The following is a 20471-nucleotide window of genomic DNA, read 5'->3' on the forward strand; positions in this document are numbered from 1 at the left end:
AAACCAATCAAATAACCTCCTAGATGGTTTTGGAAGGTGGTTTTGCCATAACAATGGTTTTATCTTTTTTTTATTTTCCTTGAATGTTTTAAAAATCATAGTAAATTGTAGAAAAATTATAAATTAAAAAATTAATTTTGTTCGACTCCACATGAGTAGATCTACACAGTGAATACATAATATTATATTCTTTAATATAAAGTTTTTGTCGTAGTTTTAGATATATACTTTTCTATAATTAATTAAAACAATTTATAGGTGGAGCTTCTATGGTCCAATTGTGCTGAAATTTTTATTGTTGGCAAATTATTTTATGCTTGAACTATAGTAAAAATTTCATATTTATTGGATCACATATAAATTAGTGAAGCGTCCCCTCATAAGAGAAGACTTAAATGTGATACAAAACATCAGTCCCAGGAGGCTGATGCCACATTTATTACATCAGATGGTTCAAAACCTTACAAACCTTGGCGGACACTCGATACAGATGATAATAATAATTAACCAGGTTACGACATAACACCAGACCGCGAACCACATAGGGTCTACTACGGGCTCAGAGTACTGCGACAGCGGAGGCATCTCAACAGGGCCGGTTCCACAGGCAAGGTTGGGTGTAGAACGATAACCCTACTCGGCGTCGTCTGGTACGAAGTCCGGGTCTTCTTCTGTAAAAAGTAAGAGTGGGGTGAGTACAAACGTACTCAGCAAGTCCAACCACACCCACGGAGGGGGGTTAAAACAGGATAATATGCATAGGTAAATCAAGGGTAAGGTTATGGTTTAATTTACAGAAAAACGATATTTTAAGCAGGGTTGATTTTAAAGAAAGTCCCTTTAGGAAACCGGTTTTTGTAGCGACACGGAATTCACATCTTAAATCTGCCACCGGACTCCCCGTCCGTCGTAGCACACGGCACAACGGCCGGACACAAATCCAAAACAACTCACACCAGCCCATCCCAAAGAAACACTAGTTATGTGACCACACCGTAACTCGCCCAATACCGTGGGCACGGACTATTCGAATAGATTCATAGCTCTGCAGAGGTGTGCAACTTTGCCCACAAGTAGGATACCACAACTCGAACACCGTCGTGTCGGTGTAGATCCCAACATCGCCATTACCCACCATAGCTAAGCCTGACTAGCCATCACGGGATGCACCAAGGGGTCATCGACCGTTCACTCAGGTATAACCGGGCATAAGTCGCTCAGGGCTTATCCCTTTCCTTAGTCACCCGTTGCTCTCAGCTCTCCTGATGGCTACCACACCAACTAGTGGGATTTATGCTACGCCGTTGCCCATACAACGGTCGAGTGGTTTGCACGATAGTGGAGTTAGGTGAGATGACACACCAACTCGGTCCTTAGACGCGACAAGATGGATATCTCCCTTCTTTGCCTTGCCACACAGGCACAAGCACACCAATCGGCAAATCACGCAGAAATACCGTCCATCTCGCCCATACTCATCTTTCGAAAATCCACATTTTATTCCCTCCCCACACGCACACATTTTCTTTATCAAATAAATTATATTATGAGTAGAGTCCTAAGCGTTCTAATATCGATTAACGTCCAAGCAAAATCAGACATTAATCTAGGTGGTCAAGGAATGGTCAACACAAATCAAGGGGTGGCTATCCAACCGTGTTTTCATGCAAGTAAAACATATGCAACTTTATAAAACAGGCCATTGGGTTGTGTTCATAAAAACTAGGACAGAAACATGCATCAAAGGATGGGATTGAACTTGCCGTCTTCGTAGCCTTCGGGGAAGTCCTGTCCTTCGGGCTCGGGGTCGCGGAACTGGTCCTCGTTCTCCTGCTCACAGAACTGCTCGTTGACGGGCTCTCCTTCGTTCACTCCGCGGTCTTCAGCACACACAAACAAGCATCCAATCAATACAAAGACCTATCGTTGAGCTCGAATCGGAAACGCATAAAATACGGAGATAGAAGTAACATCTTTGAATGGTTTCCTAAAGGCATGGCCAAGACTTAGTTATGAGAGGCGTGGTGAAGTTTCGGGTTGAACAGAGGTCGTTTGTTACATGAAATGATGGGTTTTATAAGGGTTTGTGGGTCGGTTAAGGGGTCAGGGGCCTATTTGTAATTAATTCGGGAGAACCCGGGGCCTGTTTATGATTTTCTAAGAATATTTGGGCTTATTAGAATAGTGTAGGGGTCTGGTTATTATTAAGTTTGAATAATGGAGGGTTTGTTTGCAAAATATGAGAACAGGGAGGGTGTTTTTGGAAAAAGGGTTATAATGGAAAAAGGGTCCTTATTAGATTGGGAGGAGAGGGAGGGCCTAAACGCAAAATGACCACTCATCCCCTCCCTCCCATCGCAGAACAGGGGAGGGGCGTCGGCTCGCCGGCGGCGGCCCGATTCGGGCAGCCTGGGCGACGGCGGCGACCGGGGAGAGAGAGAAAAGGGAGAGGGGAGGGAGGAGCTCCGATTCCCCTACCTAGCTCGGGCTATGGTGGAGTGAGGCGGCGGCTTCACGAGGGCAGGCGGCGGCGGCGCTTGGCGGCTCTGGTGGCGGTGCTAGGGAAGCAGGGAGGGGTGCTGGGAGTGGCGGCCGGGTTTGGGGAGGGACGGCGACGTCGTGGGGGCCTTTTATAGCCGGATTAGGCCGGTGGAGAGGCGGGGTAGGTGGCCGGCGTCGCGAGTTCTGCGGCGGCCATTAATGGCGTTCCTTCGTCGCGACGCGGCGTGCGGCGAGGGCGTGGGCGCCGAGGCCGACGTCGAGCACGTGGGGGAGGCGCTGTTCGGCACGGCGGCGGCGCGAGCGGCGAGGCGGCGGTTCTGCGGCGGCACTGCAGCTAGGCGTCGCGCGGCGCGGCGGCTGCACGTGGGCACAGGGCGAGCGGGGCCGGGGCGAGACGCCAGCGACGGGCGTCGCGGCGTGCGGCGGGGCGGTGATGGCGGGGCGCCGGTCAGGTGGCCGCGTCGTGGCGTGCAGGGCAAGGCGGTGCGGCGCGTGCGCGCGAGCGGCGCCGAGCGGGGCAGCGAGCTCGTGCGCGCAGCAGCGCCTGGCGCGGCGAGGGCAGCAGTGCGCGTGCGCGCCCACGAGGCGAGACGTGCGGCAGGGTTGGGTGGTGCGCGGCGTGGTGGAGGTGGCCGAGGTGCAGGGGCGCTCGCGCGTGCGCGGCGGCGCCGAGTCGGGCGAGCGTGCGCCGCTCGGTGTGCCCCGATGCGTCGAGCGCGCGCGGGTGTGCGTGGGTGCGCACGCGTAGGCGTGCGTGGGGAGCAGCGTGTGAGCGCGGGGAGTGGGTGGAGCGCGAGCTGGCGGCCGTGGCGTGGCGGCGTCGCGGCCAGGGGGGCGGGGCAGGCCGGAGAGGGAGCAGGGAGTGAGGGGTGGCGCGGGGTGCGGCTCGGGAGCGACGCAGAGGAGGGAGAAAGGAAGGAAGGAGAGAGAAAAGAGAAAGGAAAAAAAAGAAAAAGAAATGGGAAAAAGAAATAGAGAAAAAAAAAAGAAAATGGGAGAGAGAGGGAAAGGAGAAAGGAGGAGGGGGGTGGTGCGCGCCAGCGGCGACTGCGGCCGCGGTCGGCCACGCAGGGCGTGCGGCTGCGGGAGGTGGGGCACGCGGTCGGAGGGGAGAGAGGAAAAAAGAAGGGGGCGGGATTCGCGGCGTCCGGTCGCGGCGCATCGCGTCGGATAGAAGAAAAATGGATGGAACGCGAATTGAAACCGGGTGTCGGGTTGTTCAAGAGAATCTCTGGGACTTGGGTTCAGGGTTTAAGGGGAGTCGAGCTCAACGAAAAACAACTTAGCGCATGATTTGTTTAGTGAATTTTCAGGATGTCACAATTAGTTATAGATAAAGCATAGATTTAACAAGCATAAACCTAGATAAATCTATAATTAAATTATATGTGATCCAATGAGTATGAAATATTTACTACAGTTCAAACATACAATAATATGCCAAGCTTAAAAATTTCATCATAATTGAACCAAAGAAGCTGGAGATATGAATTATTTTAATTAATTATAGAAAAGCATAGATTTAAAGTTATGGTAAAAACTTTATATTAAAAAATACCATACTATATGTTCACTGTGTAGATATAATTATGTGGATTCCAACAAAATTATATTTTCTATTTTATAATTTTTCTGCTATTTAATATGATTTTTTAAAATTTCAAAAAATAAATAAAAGGAAAAAAATAAGACAAAACTGTGCTACTGTAGTAAAATCACCTCGGGGGTTATTTGACCGGTTTTAGAAAATTCAGGGGATAGAATATCCGGTTTTATAGTTGGGGGCAGAGTAGTTCATCATGAATAGTTAGGGAGTTATTCTATGCAAAATGATAAACAAGAGTGCATTAACAAAATAACAAAGTCATTCCGTGCGAGTTTCATAAAACTTTTTTAAAAACTCGTATGGAATGGCAGTGTTGGTAACGAAACTCGTTAAAGTAAAATGTGAACGTTCTTTCCTTCAAAAATAAATAAAAATAAAATGTGAACGTTCCACGAGCATGTGAACGTTGGATTTTTAATTTGGCTAGTGCCGTGTTGCTGTGCGAGCGAGTGGTGGGCACACTTTTCTGGTCGCCAACCCTCCGAAAATGACCAGACTGCCCCTCCGCCTCTGTGCTGCGCCACCCGCTCCTTCGCCGCAACCCCGCGGGCCGCCACGCGCGCACCCAGCCGGTCGACGACGACTTCCTCCTCCTCCCTCCCTCCCTCCCTTCCCACCTCGCGCCCCCGGAGAAAACAAACCAAAAGAAGAAAGCCACGCCGCGAGATCTGGGAGAGAGAGAGAGAGAGAGAGAGAGAGAGAGAGAGAGACTGAGAGAGGCCCCCGCAAGATGCACGACTTCTGCTTCACGATCCCCTACGGGTTCGCCGTGCTGGCAGGCGGCGTGCTGGGCTACCTCCGCCGCGGCAGCACCGCGTCCCTGGCGGGGGGCGCCGGCGCCGGCGCGCTCCTCCTCCTCGCGGGGTTCGTCAGCCTCAAGGCCTTCGAGAAGCGGCGCAACTCCTACCTCGCCCTCGCGCTCGAGACCCGTACGCACCGCGCCCCCGCTTCACTCCCGGCCCCGCATTTTGGTTTGCTTATTACGTTTCTTGATTTGTGCGACCGTATCCTCGGAGTAGAGGGACCTACTTGATTCTTGTAATTGGGCGGCGGATCGCTAGCTTAATTGTCGTGGATGGGCAGCCATTGCGGGGTTTATGCGACGCCGAATCGTCATGATGTGCGGTTTCTTTGTTGAAATTGGCAACTAATAAGCTAGCGATTTGATTTGTTCGGTAGGTGTAGTGATTTGATTTGTTCGAGTATAGTATTCTCTGGGTTTCCTCCTTGCTCGACACGTTTGGGAACCTCTTATGGGATCCAAATTTCAGAGTTCCTTAGGCTATCTCCAACCATTCCCCCCATCCAACTCCCCCCAAACGTAGTATTTACTATATTTTACTACCTTCCTCCGAAAGATTCCTCCCCCTATAACTCCTTCTCTCCAACCATTCCCCCCATATCTATTCCCTCTATATACTATCACTCATTAACTAACTATTTATTTATCGTTTTTGAATTTAAAAAAAATCATACAGTATTTATACTGTCATAATAATCATGTTACGGGGCTCAAACCAAGGTTATTAGCACGATAAAACGTTGAAACGAATGGAGGGTAGATTTTAATGAAACGATGGACGTTTTAACGTTTAAACGTCCGTTTTAACGTTTAAACGTCCGTTTCACATGAACGTTTTCTCGTGAAAACGTCGTTTTCACGTCGTGAAAACGTCGTTTTAATAACAGGGGCTCAAACAGAATTAATATCGCGAAGAAACGGTGTGATTAGATATATAGGGGGAGTTGGAACTCACCTTATATATGGGGGGAGTTTCAACTCCCCCTGTATATAGGGGGAGCTTTGGGGGGAACCGTTGGAGGGAATTTCCCCCCAAAGCTCCCCCTACATACGGTGGGGGGCGGTTTACAGGGTGCCGTTGGAGCAAGCCTAAGCAGTCGGAAATGCTCGCGGATATCCCGTGTCGGTTGTGTCGAAAGTATGAGAAATGCACACAACTGTCCTTTTGCTGACAGTTCAAACACCATGCGGTGCAGCGGTGGTCTCAGGGATCCCTGCAAATTTGTTTCCTTTTGCTGCTGTCTCAATAGTACAGGTGTGGAAAGGGTCTACACAGTGGGTGATTGCACCTCCGCCGCCAATAGCTCCATAACCTTTCAGTGTGGTTTGTATTGCTCATCGTCAGAGCCTCTTGCTTGTTGCCTCATTCGGAACATGAGGACATTAGTTTGCTGCAACATCAGCTGTTTCTTCATAGCTAAAAGCTCCTTGGGCTCCAATCATAGCAACACACTGGGTGTGTGCTCATGGCTGATAGGAGTGAGTTTGTTTAAAATGCTGCATTGAATTATACCAATAGGTTATGCCATGTCAATGCCAACTTAATGGTCATTTGGTTCCTCCTGATGCTTTATCTGGGTATATCAATTGCTTTTGGCATGATATCAGTTCTTTTAGTATATCAAATCATCCTCTGATTACTGACTGGTATATAGAGTAGAAAATCATCAATGCCGCGGACATACTATTTACTATCTTTTAACTCAAGGTTTGTAACGGCTTCTTAATGGCCAGTTTCGTGAGCATTCACACAGTTTTGTTCCGATATGAGACATGAAGCGAAATATTCTTGCTTTTCGTGGTATGAACAGGGATAGATCCATACATGTACTCCTGTAGTTCTATTCACAGTCCAACACCACGCAACCTGCATGTATAGGAATTAGAAGTGTGTGGAATTTACTAGCAGTTAAGTGGAATTTGCAGGAACACATAGGGCCTTCATGTTTGTCATGAGTACAGTTGCACTTGCAAGTTTTTGAAATTGGACCTTATCTGTCCCAAAAAAGTCCACAGCCGACAACATCTGCTTTGAAAAAAAAAATTATTTCAGTTTTAAATAGTTTTGCCCACTCTGCATTTCTCAGATTTTCATTTCCATCTAAACTTTGACAGATCGATAACTTCAGTCCTAGAAGTACACCAACTATCTGAAGAGAATAGTAACTATTGTCCCTCCTATGGCTGACTCTCCAGTCCAATTGTTTCAGCACACTAACAACACCTCACAACCTTTATATATCATCTTAAGTGACATATAACTGCACCCGCTACGTCGCCCTCTGTTACTTGAAATGTATTTGACTAAATGTCCGGCTAACACCCTTATAGTTTATATGTGTTACATTTGCAAGGATGTCAACAGATTCTGCTCACTGCCCCATTAATTTGTGTTAATTGTCTTTGGCCAAGCATTTTTATGAGCATTTTGATTTTGAGTCCCTAATTATTCCTTTATAAAATTCTGTTGGACAATTCAGTTCTTCCTTTTTTTGCAATTTTGTGATTCATCCCAAGAAACTGCCAAAACAATTTCATGTTCTCTTGAGTCTACGAAAGTTTGCAGAATTACTTACTTATTGAAATAGGGGGAGGGGGGATCTAAAATCCTAGTCCAGGGCTGAATCCTCCGTAGCGAACAGTTATTGCATATGGAATCCTGTATAGGATCATCCACATCTTTAAAGTTTAATCTCAATTGAAGTCCCGAGGCCTCACAAGAGGGCCCATTATTAGATTATGCCCCCTGCTGTGTTGGATTCAATAATGCTTTAAAAGCATTGACTGCAACATGGCTACCTTAGCACCACATTTATGATTGCCTATCTTGCTAGTGTTCAAATGTTTTGGGCATATTTTGTATTTTAAAGATTGTCAGTTCTTGTTACCTAACATGGTAACTTTTGTTAGAAACCATAATTAGGATTCACTGAGGCATTGTGCTCTTAGACGAAATATCAATTGCTGAGTGCATAATGAACGAATGAGATACCTTTCAGCGCCTGCCTGCAAATTGCTTTGACGCTTATCGATTCTGTGCTAACTGCAACTTTTTTTATGCCAAACAGTTTGTGCATTCGCCTTGACCTACGTTATGGGACAGAGATACCTAGAAACTTCGAAGATAATGCCAGCTGGTGTTGTTGCTGGTCTCAGGTAATGTCAGCCCTGACATTTTGGATGCAACAACAACAACAACGTAGCTTTTTTTCCCAAGCAAGTTGGGGTAGGCTAGAGATGAAACCCAAAACAAATAAAGGTCATGGTTCAGGCACATTGATAGCTAGTCTCCAAGCGCTCCTATCCAAAGCTATCTCTTTAGAGATATTCCAATCCTTAAGGTCTCTCTTAACCGACTCATCCCAAGTCAGTTTAGGTCTACCTCTACCCCTCTTTACATTATCGACCTGCTCAAGAACCCCACTACGCACCGGCGCCTCAGGAGGACATTTTGGATGCAACACTTGGGTTTTTTTACACACTGCCATTTGTTTTCCTCCTGCAAATAAAAAATAGCTTCACTGAGCTAACGTGATGTTTTCCTTGCAGCGCCGTGATGTCTGCATTCTATCTATTCAAGATTGCAACTGGCGGCAACCACATCCCACCAAAGAAAGAGTAAACCAATGTTTAACTTGTAATATATGTTTGATTGAACTCAAAGATCACGACCGATTGTGTTGTCTAGTTGCACGGTAACTTGAGGGACTAGTGATGCTCTCCATTTGTAATTCTGTTAGATTGTACCATGGATCTCTGAACTTTGTACAAGAAATAAAGATTAAAGATGTGATTCACAAAACGAACGTGGCGCGTGTGATTGATCATGGTGTCTGCTGCTTGTGGTGGGTGAAACCGTGGAAGCTGTTTGTGGGGGTCGGGGCTGTGACCCGAGTAATCTATCTTTCTCTGCCTTGCCCTTGTGGAGGCAGCAGAGAAAGAAGAACCCTTTTCAGATATCATATATCCAATTCTCCTGAGAAAGGCAGCACGCTAGGAGCTTCATGTTACAAGCACAAAGCGAGAGCAAGAGGCGGCGATGTGCAGCCGCGGAAGAAGCATCACCCTTGTTCATTCAGCCATGGAGAGGGCTGTAGTGATAACCTTGTTGAAGATGAAATTGCCCAGTCAACGAGAAGTGACAGGATTGGGACATTATGCAGACACAGAATCACTCACAATCATAGTAAGAGCAATTCACACACAATTTACAACACACACGACCTGATCCTGAATGAGGATCACTGGCGCTAGCTGCTTAGTGACTAGCTCAGCCTGACCCCCATCGCCCATGCCCTGAGCATGAGCAGGCCGTGCGCGACCATGCCGCAGAGGAAGCCCAGCGCGGCGCTGGAGCCGACGAGCGACACGGCAGTGCAGAGCAGCATGACGAACGCCTCGGCCTTGGAGGCCATGTCTCTGGCAGCGACGGCGAGCTTGACGCCGGCGAAGAGCAGCAGCACGCCGAGGAGCCCCACGGGGAACTCCGCCAGCACGCGCAGCATGGAGCCGCCCAGAGCCAGCCCCAGCGTCAGCTTCAGCGCGCCCAGCGCCGCCACGCACCCGCCGCTCCGCCCGCCGAACTTGTACTGCCCCGCCAGCCCGCCGGCGCCGTGGCAGCACGGCATGGCGCCTAACCAGCACCCCACCAGGTTCATGGCGCCCGTCGTCACCGACACCGACGTCGCCGACGCCGCCTTCTCCGGGAACAGGTCGCGCGTCAGCTTGCACACCGCCACCACCGAGTTGAGCACGGACAGCGGGATCTGCGGCACCGCGCCCTTGAGGAACCCCCGCTTCCACGCCTCCCGCGGGAAGAAATAGCGGCCGCCGCTTCCGGGTCAGGGTTCACGGTGGTCACCATGGCTCGACCTCGCCTCTGATCACCTGGTGATGAGACGAAATAGCGGCGACGCCGCAGGATTTATAGGCGGCGGTTTGTTGAGCTCGTCTTGATCGATTATCGGCTTAACTTGCTCGCCTCACCAAGGTTCGCTTTCACGCACTCCCTCAGTTCATATTCATTTTCCTTTATGATACGCGGATCAATTTTTTGTTTTCGATCTTTGAAGCGTAGACCATTTTTTTCACGATTTTTTTGTTTGCATCGTCGTGACTAGCTAGGAGTACAATGCACTGCGATCCTTCGTGTAGGATTTATATTTGCTTCATGTTTACACCAAAAGTCAAAGCCTGATGACATGGTTATCCGTCAGAATGTGTGCTCAGTTCGAATATACATTCACCCACGTGGCCACGTCACTGAATATGATAAAAAAACCTGCCGTTTATATATTTTTCTTTTTCTTTCTGAAACAGTGGAGAAGAACTTGACGAGCATGAGAACAAAAAAGAAACGACGGATTGATTCGGTTGAACAAATAACCATGATGACTATACACGGAAGTGAGAAGAGGTGAAGGCACCTGGTTCATGTTCTGTTCTAATTCTGTTCTGACATCACCATATGTTCCATTTTAGTGATCGGACCTGAGCCACCTGGGATTTGTTGTTGGCGTCAGTAGATAGGATTTTTCATACTCCCTCTGCTCCAAATTATAAATCATTTGACTTTTTTGACCTCAAATTTAACCACTCGTCTTATTTAAAAATTTGTATAAAATATCACTTTTTTTAGTTGTGGCTAAATTCTTCAAATAATGACTTAAATTTGACTATATTTGCATAAAATTTTTGAATAAGACGAGTGGTCAAACTTGAGGTTTAAAAAATCAAACGACCTATAATTTGGAACTGAGGGAATACGATCTTTTAAGGCAAACAGAGAAGATAGTATGCATCAAATAAACACATTCAACTAAGCTGCAAATTAACAAGGGCAAGACCAAAAAAAAGCTAATAATAACCACCCTAATGCACTAGCTCTTTCTTGGTGGTGTCTGGTGTGGAGTCTCTGAGTCGGATGCGTCCACCTAAAGAAAAATCTGAGACATGTACTACCATCAGTGAAAACTGAAGAATGTTTCTCTCGTTTTTTTTTCATTTTTGGTTCCAGGCATCGAGACGACAATTTATTACCCAAAAATAAAACTACTCCAAGTACAGAAGACAACAATGTTATCCTCCCAACGCAGCGCGTATACAATTTGATTGATGCTGTCAAGTTAACACACAACAGAAGACAGGATGCTTATATATATATATAAAAAAAAACAGATCGAAGGCATGAATTTATCCAGTGTAGGTGTTCCCTTATCTCACCTCATCTCAGTTGACAGCATCCTTCATGGAATATGCACTTTTATACTGCTAGAGTACAGGTCAACTTCATGACGTACTAGTATAGAAGAGAATTAATGCTAAGACAACTTTGCAAGGAACGGACGATGGGCAAGTAGTTAGCATGCGCGCAGTGCCCCATGGGAACCCCTAAGAGGCAGGCATACAACGTCGTCCACGGAGCGATCTTCCTCCTTTTGTAGCAACGGCTACGGCAAGCTGTATTTTGATGAGAGAAATTCTCATAAATATAAGTAGTTTTATTTTATTTAGAAAAAAACAAGAAAAATTAATAAAATAAAGAAAAAAATTTAGAAGACTAAGCTTCAAATTTTTTCTTCGTTCTCGCTTCAATCTTGCACTGTAATCACGAGTTTAGAAGCTTGATATCCGAATGGTCTGTAGCTTATCCTCTTCACATAAACCTTCCCTTGGCGCAAGGATAGGATGATATATCAACATCGCCTCTAAGGAGGAAATGGCACCAAATAGTGTCACCAATGCACCAGCGCTACGCCGGATAAAATATCCTCAAACGGTTTCTCATGTCACTCGATATTTACGGATCTGCAATTAGGTTAGCACATCGACAAACCTCCAACGAGAAACGCCCTGTAACAAGCAGTACCGTTGCTGGGCGGCTTGACGCCGGCTGAGATTTCTCCTTGCGCTCACCAAGCAAAGATCCGCACGCCAGCGTAAAAAGTTGGCCATCGCCGAAGCTAATGCCCTGCTCGCTGCCGGTCCCAAGCCAGCAGTCTGCTTGAAGCCGTAGGCCGCCAGCTGAGCAACCTACCTCCCACCAGGCTAACTCCGCCGGCCGCACAGACGAAGCCGGAACAGGACCCTCCGGCGAAGCCGAAACTGGCCCCACTGGCCATGAATTCAGCGTCACCGCCACCGGGGTGGGGGCGCAATGACCCAAAGAGGCAGGCAAGGCGCCGCCGGTGCCGGTGCCGCCGCCGCCAAGCAGACCTATGATTACGAGATCTTCGGTAGCACCTCAAATTTAAGTTGTACTGTGTAGTCTCAAAAAAAATATAATCATGCATTATTTTTGAAACTGTAGGGGATCCAGACAGGTTGATTGGATGTAAATTTAGCACTCCAGCAGCACCAATGCAAAGGCTCGACGACACATTCCATTCCATCGATTGGATTCGATGCCAAAACCGCAACAGATCGAGACTGATTACGAGCCGTCCGTCTGTTAATAAGCAGATGCAAATACTAGGAGGAGTATTGTGTCTTTTTCTGGGTGGAAATGAAATAAAGGAAGGGAAGGGACGAGACGGCAAGGGAATTCCAAATCTTCTGCTGGGCTGTGATCATGCTACATACAGCTAGCTGAAAGTGATCGGGTGCTCTAGCCTAAGAGGGGGAGGGGGTGAATTAGGCACTCTAAAAATTTAGACCTATAGCTCCAACTAGTTTGCACAAAACTTAAACTAAAACATGCTATCTAGATGTGCAACTACGTTGTTCTAGTGTGAAAACCCTACCCCAAAAGAGTTTAGCAACCTATAGCCTTTCCTATCAAGAAATTATTCTATAAAAGTAAAGGCACACAAATTGCTAGAATGAAATGCGGAAGCTTAAAGATCAGGATAGCAAACTCTTGACGCGGGTATTTATCCCGTGATTCGGTTAGCCACAAAGGCACACCTACATCCACGTTGTTGTAGCACTCACTAAGAGTATTGCTACTCGGCCACCAAGTCTCTTCCGTGAACACAATCACGGTCACCTTGGCCCCGGGTTCCACTAAGGAGCTTCTCCACAAAGGATGGGGTCTCCACGTCCCCCGCACAAGGATGTCGTCGCCGCTCCACACCAAGTCGGAGGGTCGATGACGTTGCCGATGAGCTTCACGCTCCAAGGTGCCGGCGCACCAAGCTCTTGTTTTGGTTCACTAGAGAACCACAGCACAAAGACTCAAGGCCTTGCAATGACACTCACTAAGAGCTAATCTAGCACTCACACTTTACAAAGCTAGTGCTATAAGCTAAGGATATGATCTATGAGCTCTTGTATGGCTTGGAGATGTTCTTGAATGTGTATGAGGTGTCTTGGGACTCCAGCAATCTTCAAATGGCCGGGGTGAGGCGTATATATAGGCCACCAAGTCTTGTAGCCGTTGCTCCAACGGTCAGCTGAAAATCTGCGTATCACCGGAATAACCGATGCCTCTGGCAGGGGTAGCGTCGGTTCAACCGGTCACACATAACACGAAGTAGCCGTTGAACTTGTGACAGCTGACACAGTTGCCACCGGTTGAACCGATGCTTTGTACCGATGCATCACCGGTTCATCCGGTGCTTAAGGATCTTCTCCTGTGCGCTGGCGTCATTACACCGATGGTATGCACCGATGCCACACCGGTTCAACCGGTGCTGAAGACTTGTCTCTTGCGCGACTTGTATCGTCTCTGGAACATAGGACGCCCAATGCACCGATGCCTTTTTTTGACCCGTCGGTTCAACCGGTGCCTATAGGCTGACTTGGCTTCGACTCCCTTCTGCACCAAATTACCATGACGTCGGTTCTTCCGACTACCATCGGATGCTCCGATGCCCATGGCGTCGGTTCTTCCGGTGCTACTGACCGAAGAGGTTTCAGGGCGCTGCCCTGAGACCCGCGAGGGGCGGCTCCCCCTCGACCCCCGTCCGCTAACCGGGTAGCGGAACCCCCGTAGGGGCTGCCCTTCGGGCCTTGCTACGCCTATTTTGTCTTTCTGTTTGTCATCACTTGAATCTAAAAGCCTGAGAATGATCATCTTAACAATCATATTAGTCCAAGTGTTGTGTTGTCATTCGATCACCAAAATCACTCGAAATGGCATAAATAGTGCCATGTTCCTTACACTAGCCCTACTGCCTATTGTCGCCGTCTCGAGAAAGTGATTGAAGTGGCAGCAGGAAGCTGCTGAAGAGTAGGGAATGGCATCTGCCGCCACGCATCTCAAGGCCCATGAAAATGAGTGATCAACACCACCACCAAGATGGAAGTCAAACACCATATGAGTGACATATTTTTTTAAGAAGATATATATGTGTATGCGCGTAACACACAGTTTTGTTCATGCCTTTTTTTTAAAAAAACAAGAACTACCAGGAGAAGAGCTGCTAATTATATTAAAAAGAAGATTCACATTAAGAAGATGTTAGAAGAAGGAAGCAACTACTAAAGCTTCTCGGAAACAACTACTAAAGTTTCTCGGCCTTCCTCGTCGGTTTGGACCCATTTACTTAGCTGTGCCCATTGCTTTTTTTACTTCGTGGCAGTCAGGTTCCTCGAAGAAGAAAAGAACGTAGCATGTGTTACATGGCCTATTATTGGGCTAACTGTAGGTCTAGTCTATAGTCTAACTAGTCTCCCATTCAAGTGTAGATCATCCACCACCACCACCCCTCAATGTTAGATCAAAAGTCTTCATAGCAAACCTCTAGAGCCTAAAAACTTGACATTGTTGCTACATAATAATGTGAGAAATCTTGTGAATATACTCATTTGAAATAAGTTTGCTTGAAAATTTGAGCTAATTTGATGTCTAAATCACTAAATGGAAAAACCTGCCTCTCTCTCTATATGCGAACAAACCCTCGTCGATAGGAGGGTCTACTTGATTATTATTTTCAAGGCTGGCCCCGAAGTGTGATTGGCCTGAAAAATGTATCCCCATAAATAGTTTTTTGTAGTAGTGTGTTGATGGGCTTTTGAAACACATGGTCCGTATACATCAAGGTTAAGCTACTGCTATACCAGGTTTAGACTTTGGAGGGGCTCTAATAAAGGGTCCTACAATAATTATATTCTGAAGCATCAAAGTTCATGTGTTCAAACCACTAAACGCCTTGGTAAGGTCTGCAGTTCTTTTGTTTCTAGTGATCGTCTTCTCGGTGTGCATTGGTAGCTTGGTAGTAGACAACGACCTCGACAAGCTACGTCAACTACAGGTTGCAGGGTAATTTGCATACGACTAACAAGTCAAGAAAAGGCTGTCGGCTAGCAGCTTCCTTCAGGTAAATTGTATGATGATGCTACAGCAGGCTATTGCTGCCCTTAGGGGTTGTTTGGATCCAGGGACTAAACTTTAGTCCCTATCATATCAAAAAAATTACTATTTTGAGATATTAAAAAAATTCTTATTACAGAAATAATTGCAGAATCCTGGGGCTAAACTGTGAGACGAATCTAACGAGATATATTAATCCATAATTAGAAGATGGTTACTGTTGTATCACTGTAGCAAATTATGAATTAGTTAGGCTTATTAAATTCTTCTCGCGAATTGGCACTTATCCGTCAAAAAAATTTGTAAACATATTTTATTTAATACTCTTAAATAGTAAGATTCTCTTTGATGTGACAGGAACTAAACTTTAGCCCCTGAAAACAAACAGGATCTTATTCACCACACGTACCAACTAGCCTAATCTCTCTCACTTTGGTGACTAAATTTTTACTGTTTCATACTGATATGTAAGATTTCTAGCTTTTTTCCTAGCGTCGGCGTTGAGACATCATTTTCTTTTGGAAAAAGTCCTCTTTACCTCTCCCAAATATCGCAAAAGTTTGTTTTTTCTCTTTCAACTACAAAACAGGATATAGTTGCTCCCTTGTTTCTTTAAAACCGGATACATGAGCTCCATGGCCGTTTGCTATTAGTGGTTTCTATTTTTCTTTTATGTTTACTTTGGCTGAATCTTTAAAAATCATAGTAAATAAAAAATAATAAAATAGAAAATCCAATTTTAGTAGACTCCGTATGAGTAGATCTATGCAGTGAATAAATGATATGATGTACTTTATTATAAAATTTTTTATGTAGCTTTAAATCTATATTTTTTTGTAATTAATTCATGGATGCAGTTTACATGGTCCAATTACGGTGCAATTTTTATGGTGTGCTAACCATTATATGTTTGAGCGTTAGTAAAAAATTTATGCATGATTTATAGTTACTGGTTTCTCTAAATGGATTTTCTATTTTTCTTTATGTTTATTTCGGCCGAATCTCTAAAAAATCATAATAAATCACAAAAAAATTCAAAAAAATAAAAAGTATAAATTTGTTGGACTCCACATGAGTAGATCTATGAAATGAATATATGATATCATATACTTTAGTATAATTTTTTTGTTGTAGCTTTAGGTATATACATTTCGGTAATTAATTCATAGCTATAGTTCCTTGGTCCAATTAAGGTGAAATTTTTATGGTGGAACAATAATTACATACTTTATCTGTAGAAAAAATTGTATACCCATTGGATCAGGTATGCATGAGTTATAGATTTATGAATAGATTTATCTAGGTTTATATAGACAAATCTATAACTTGGCCATATATGATCTAGTGAGCATGAAATTTTTACTAAAGTTCAAGAAAATAATAATTAGCCCACCATAAAAAATTTCACCATAATTAGAACACAAAAACTGTAGCTATGAATTAATTACATAAAAGTATATATCTAAAGCTACAGCAAAAATATTGTACTAAAGTATACCATAGCATATGTTCACTGCATAGATTCAATAAAATTGGGTTTTTCATTTTATGATTTACTATGAGTGTTCAAAGATTCAACCGAAGTAAACATAAAAGAAAAACAACTAGGGAGATCATGTATCCAGTTTTAAAGAGATGAGGGAGCAATTATGTCCTGTTTTGTAGTTGAATGAAGGGAAAACAAACTTTTGTGGTAGTTTAGGATGGTAAAGAGGAATTTTTATTCTTTTTTAAGATTTACGTATATCATTTTTGTCACATATTCCTCATTGGCCCAACCAAGCTACCTGCTGCTCAGCCCACAGCCCCATTCCACTGCAGCTTACGACCCCATTCCACTTCAGCTCCCACGTCCAACACGAGCCTATGGAAAAGATGCGTCAAAGTATCGTTAGCCCACCAACATTTTTTAGTGCCTCTCATCTAGGTACAGTTGTAGTAGTATCTGCTTATACACACGCACATTATACACACACCACTCGTGTACAAATAAATCTAAAACTACACACAGATCTAAACCGCGTCCTTCTTGGGATCACCAGAATCCACCAACTCCGTAGACGATAGACGCGTCGTAATTTCTCTGTGGTTCCACGCGTGGGAGAAATGCGCACATAATACTAAGGAGTAACTATTCATATGAACAGTACCACACGGTGAGACACCCAGGTCTGATCCCAGCGATCGAGCTCGGGCGGGTAGCGCTCCCACCTAAGCCAGCTACCAATCGGGCTAGTGCCCGTTCTCGCCTACCAACGTTTTTGTTGTTACTAGAAACACTTCCCTACAATTTATGAGAACAACGCCTGGTAGAAAATTTTCCGTCGAATGCTCCCAGCTAACATCATAAATCAACTATTGCAACAGTTAAAATATAATCACCACTTGCAATATAAATGTAGACATACATTATCTAGGCTCGCGCGTATATACTTTTCATAGAGTCAAATAGGTCCTACATCATGATATACACATGTTCGAGCAGCTAAAAGCGAGTGTAGAAAGAATTTTTTTCTAACTTAACATAACATTATGTTTAATGCAACATCTAATAAGAACGATAATATGCAAAAATAGAGTTCCGTAACATCAATAATTATCTAGTGCAACATTTAAACATTATAGTTGCGATATTTTTTCATTACAACTGCAATATTCAAAAATTATTTTTTAAAAAATATATTTTTGTTGGAAAATTAATAAAATAAATTGAATTAGTCAATTAGATTAAAATGTGCAACATAGCAAATCAACTATTAAAATATCTTGTCGGATACCACAATTAGGGACACCCTAATTGGGGTACTAAGATCACCCTAGAAAACACAAACACGTGTTAAGACAACTGGGCCCACGGAAGCCCACAGCCTCCTTCCCATTTGGAAGAAAGGAAAAGACTCAAAGAAGCCCAGCATGCGGCCCATTCGCACCCCTCTCGGGCCCACGGGACGATCTCCGCATTAGTCGAGAGCTCCCATCAGGACCCTCGACTGCGCCCCGCATCTCCGCCTCGCTCGAGGGTAGCGAATCTCCCTCGAGCAGGTAACCCATCTCCGTCTCGCTCGAGGCCACCCCTTGGCGTAAGGGACAAACGGCCCCGCCGCTCAATCGCCCGCCGTACGAAAGCATTGAAAACCAACCAATCCTCCACAGTGCTCAGGACAGACGGCGTCAGGCCGCCATTCCTCACAGTGGCTGTGACCGGAGTCCCATCCGCCAACTCCTGTCACTGCTCCGCCATCCCGGACTCTGCGGCAGCACTGTGGGACCTACGACGCGGGACGCAGCGTGCTCGGCACTGCTTCTTGCACTATTCTGCCAACTCCGGCCGACCGGATTCCACCTCATCACACGTATGGCCCCGGACCCACCTCCTGCTTGGGAAGGGGTCCGGCGACGCCACGTGCCCCTCCAAGAGGGACACACAACACACGCAGCTGGAGTCCCGGACCTCCCCCCTCGAGGGGTCCGGGACCTCCACGTGTCCCCCGGATCTCCTGATGTGCACGCCTGCACTCCGTCCTAGGGGGTCCGGGACCGACGCGTGCCCCGCCAACGCTGGAACACGCAGGGCCCTGACCTGCAAGACCCACGGAACGCCACATCTGGAGGACTGAACATTCCACAGTAACGACCACACCCCCTGCTGGAGTTGGCAGGACGCCGGCACGATCTCCGCAAGACCACGGACGACATCCAGGACGACAGCCACGCCCGATGCCATGCCCCACAGTGTACTTCCCACAGTGTTCGACCACTGCACCCCCATGACTCGGGGGAAAGACGACGACTTTTACGTTCCCCTACTCATGTACACCGCCCCTCCTTGTGACTATAAAAGTAGGAGGCGGGCTTCCTTTAAAGGGGGACGTTCTGGACATCAGCAAACACAGTCATCCACACTCGCGATCATCGCACTCATCTCAACCAACTCCTTTTCTAGCAGAGACCTGGGAGCTTCCCTCCCTCTCTCGCCTTGTTTGTACCCCCTACTACAATCACTCCGGGTGCAAGATAATACAGTGCCCTCGCATACTCCTTTGCTGGACGTACGGCCCCGTGGCCGGAACCAGGATAAACCAGTGCGTTACTGTGTTGCCTCTTGCATCAACATCTGGGACGAGGAAACACGCAGCATTTACTAGTTGGGATCCGGACCCCGGGACGGAACACCGACATATCTATAATAAATTTATGAAACATTCTAGAATAATTTTTTTAACATCATCTCACATCTCAAACATACTGAAAATGAACACTGCAACATTGTAGATCAACCCATTGAACAATCATAAAATAGTTATTGCAACATCAATAATTAATTGAAACTACTGCTGCAATATTATTAGTAATCAACTTAAACTCTGGCTGCAACATTATCATATGTCTTGCAACAAAACCATTATTGAAGTTGGAATGCCTTTTTCGCTACAACATCAGCTCATACCTATTACAACAAAATTACGTGTTATAAAATTCCCAACACAAAGTTGGGGCTTCCGATTTATGGCACCTCCTGACTAGCTTACCATTGTGCGAAATATTTATACAGTGTGGCGTGCCACACTCGCCACAAATTAAACAACACTACTTCCAAAAAATTATTTCTAAAGCAAGCAATATTATCTTAGTCCATCAATCAGAATTCTAATCGAAGTCCGAACAAATCAATCAAAATCCTAATAGAAATCCGAACAAATCAATCGGAATCCCAATCGGAATACAAACAATCAATGTCTCGTATAATCCTAGCACCGCCTGTACAAGAAGTAAATGAATAATAGTATTATGTAGGTCTATTATATTATCTGTAGCAATGCACGGATAATACTGGTCTAAAAAATTAAAGAAACATAAGGTCAGGCAACCTATGGGCTATGGCCATGGTCCCCTTAGCTGGATCCCTTCCAGGCAGGTTCGTGAACTACTTGCCACATGGAAGCACACGGGCATGTCCTCCACTGGCCACCTACACCGCGGCCCCGGCGTACGGCGGGCCTCATTACGACGATCCCCACACGCTGGGCGTCGGTCCTCCAATGGCCGCATGGCCCATGGTTGCTTGTCTCCAACGAATGCATCCACGGGGGGGCCAACCACTTGCGCTTGACACCACGCGCGTGCAGATCGTCGGGTACTGGAGTAGCGTCCACGCCTCCACCTCCAGCGTCCAGCATGCGCCCAAAAAGCTCGCCGCTAGAGGACCATGGCTGGCACTGCCAGTGTTAGTGATATGTCCAAGAGTCCATTATTATAATACGGTTTAAAGACCCAAGTGGATATTAATCCAAGAGAGATTAGGGTTA

General features: G+C 45.9%; 2 protein-coding genes across 3 annotated transcripts; one reads left to right on the plus strand and one right to left on the minus strand.

The window, feature by feature from the left end:
• The first annotated feature begins 4631 nt into the window (after positions 1 to 4631).
• On the plus strand, positions 4632 to 8716 carry LOC120650519 (protein FATTY ACID EXPORT 5-like). Of its 2 annotated transcripts, XM_039927672.1 has the most exons (4): positions 4635 to 4790; positions 4821 to 5037; positions 7979 to 8066; positions 8460 to 8716. In XM_039927672.1, the coding sequence occupies exons 2-4, from the start codon at positions 4839 to 4841 to the stop codon at positions 8530 to 8532; spliced, it is 360 nt and encodes a 119-aa protein (XP_039783606.1). In that variant the 5' UTR covers positions 4635 to 4790; positions 4821 to 4838; the 3' UTR covers positions 8533 to 8716. The 2 variants fall into 2 exon arrangements, with proteins under 2 accessions (XP_039783605.1, XP_039783606.1); XM_039927671.1 differs by having other exon boundaries at positions 4632 to 5037.
• Positions 8717 to 8941: 225 nt separating this feature from the next.
• Positions 8942 to 9564, minus strand: LOC120650520 (molybdate transporter 1-like). The gene has a single exon (XM_039927673.1). It carries the CDS (start codon positions 9536 to 9538, stop codon positions 9176 to 9178), a length of 363 nt encoding a protein of 120 aa, XP_039783607.1. The 5' UTR covers positions 9539 to 9564; the 3' UTR covers positions 8942 to 9175.
• Positions 9565 to 20471: the final 10907 nt, after the last annotated feature.

Source organism: Panicum virgatum, chromosome 9K (genome assembly GCF_016808335.1).
Source record: "Panicum virgatum strain AP13 chromosome 9K, P.virgatum_v5, whole genome shotgun sequence".
Classification (NCBI taxonomy): domain Eukaryota; kingdom Viridiplantae; phylum Streptophyta; class Magnoliopsida; order Poales; family Poaceae; genus Panicum; species Panicum virgatum.

Excerpts from the sequence above, each read along its gene's own strand:
- LOC120650519 (XM_039927671.1), top strand. The coding sequence starts at position 4,839 with ATGCACGACTTCTGCTTCACGATCCCCTACGGGTTCGCCGTGCTGGCA. Across the intron at positions 5,038-7,978 it reads CGCCCTCGCGCTCGAGACCC|TTTGTGCATTCGCCTTGACC; the intron begins GTACGCACCGCG and ends TATGCCAAACAG. Across the intron at positions 8,067-8,459 it reads GGTGTTGTTGCTGGTCTCAG|CGCCGTGATGTCTGCATTCT; the intron begins GTAATGTCAGCC and ends TTTTCCTTGCAG.
- LOC120650520 (XM_039927673.1), bottom strand. The coding sequence starts at position 9,538 with ATGCCGTGCTGCCACGGCGCCGGCGGGCTGGCGGGGCAGTACAAGTTC.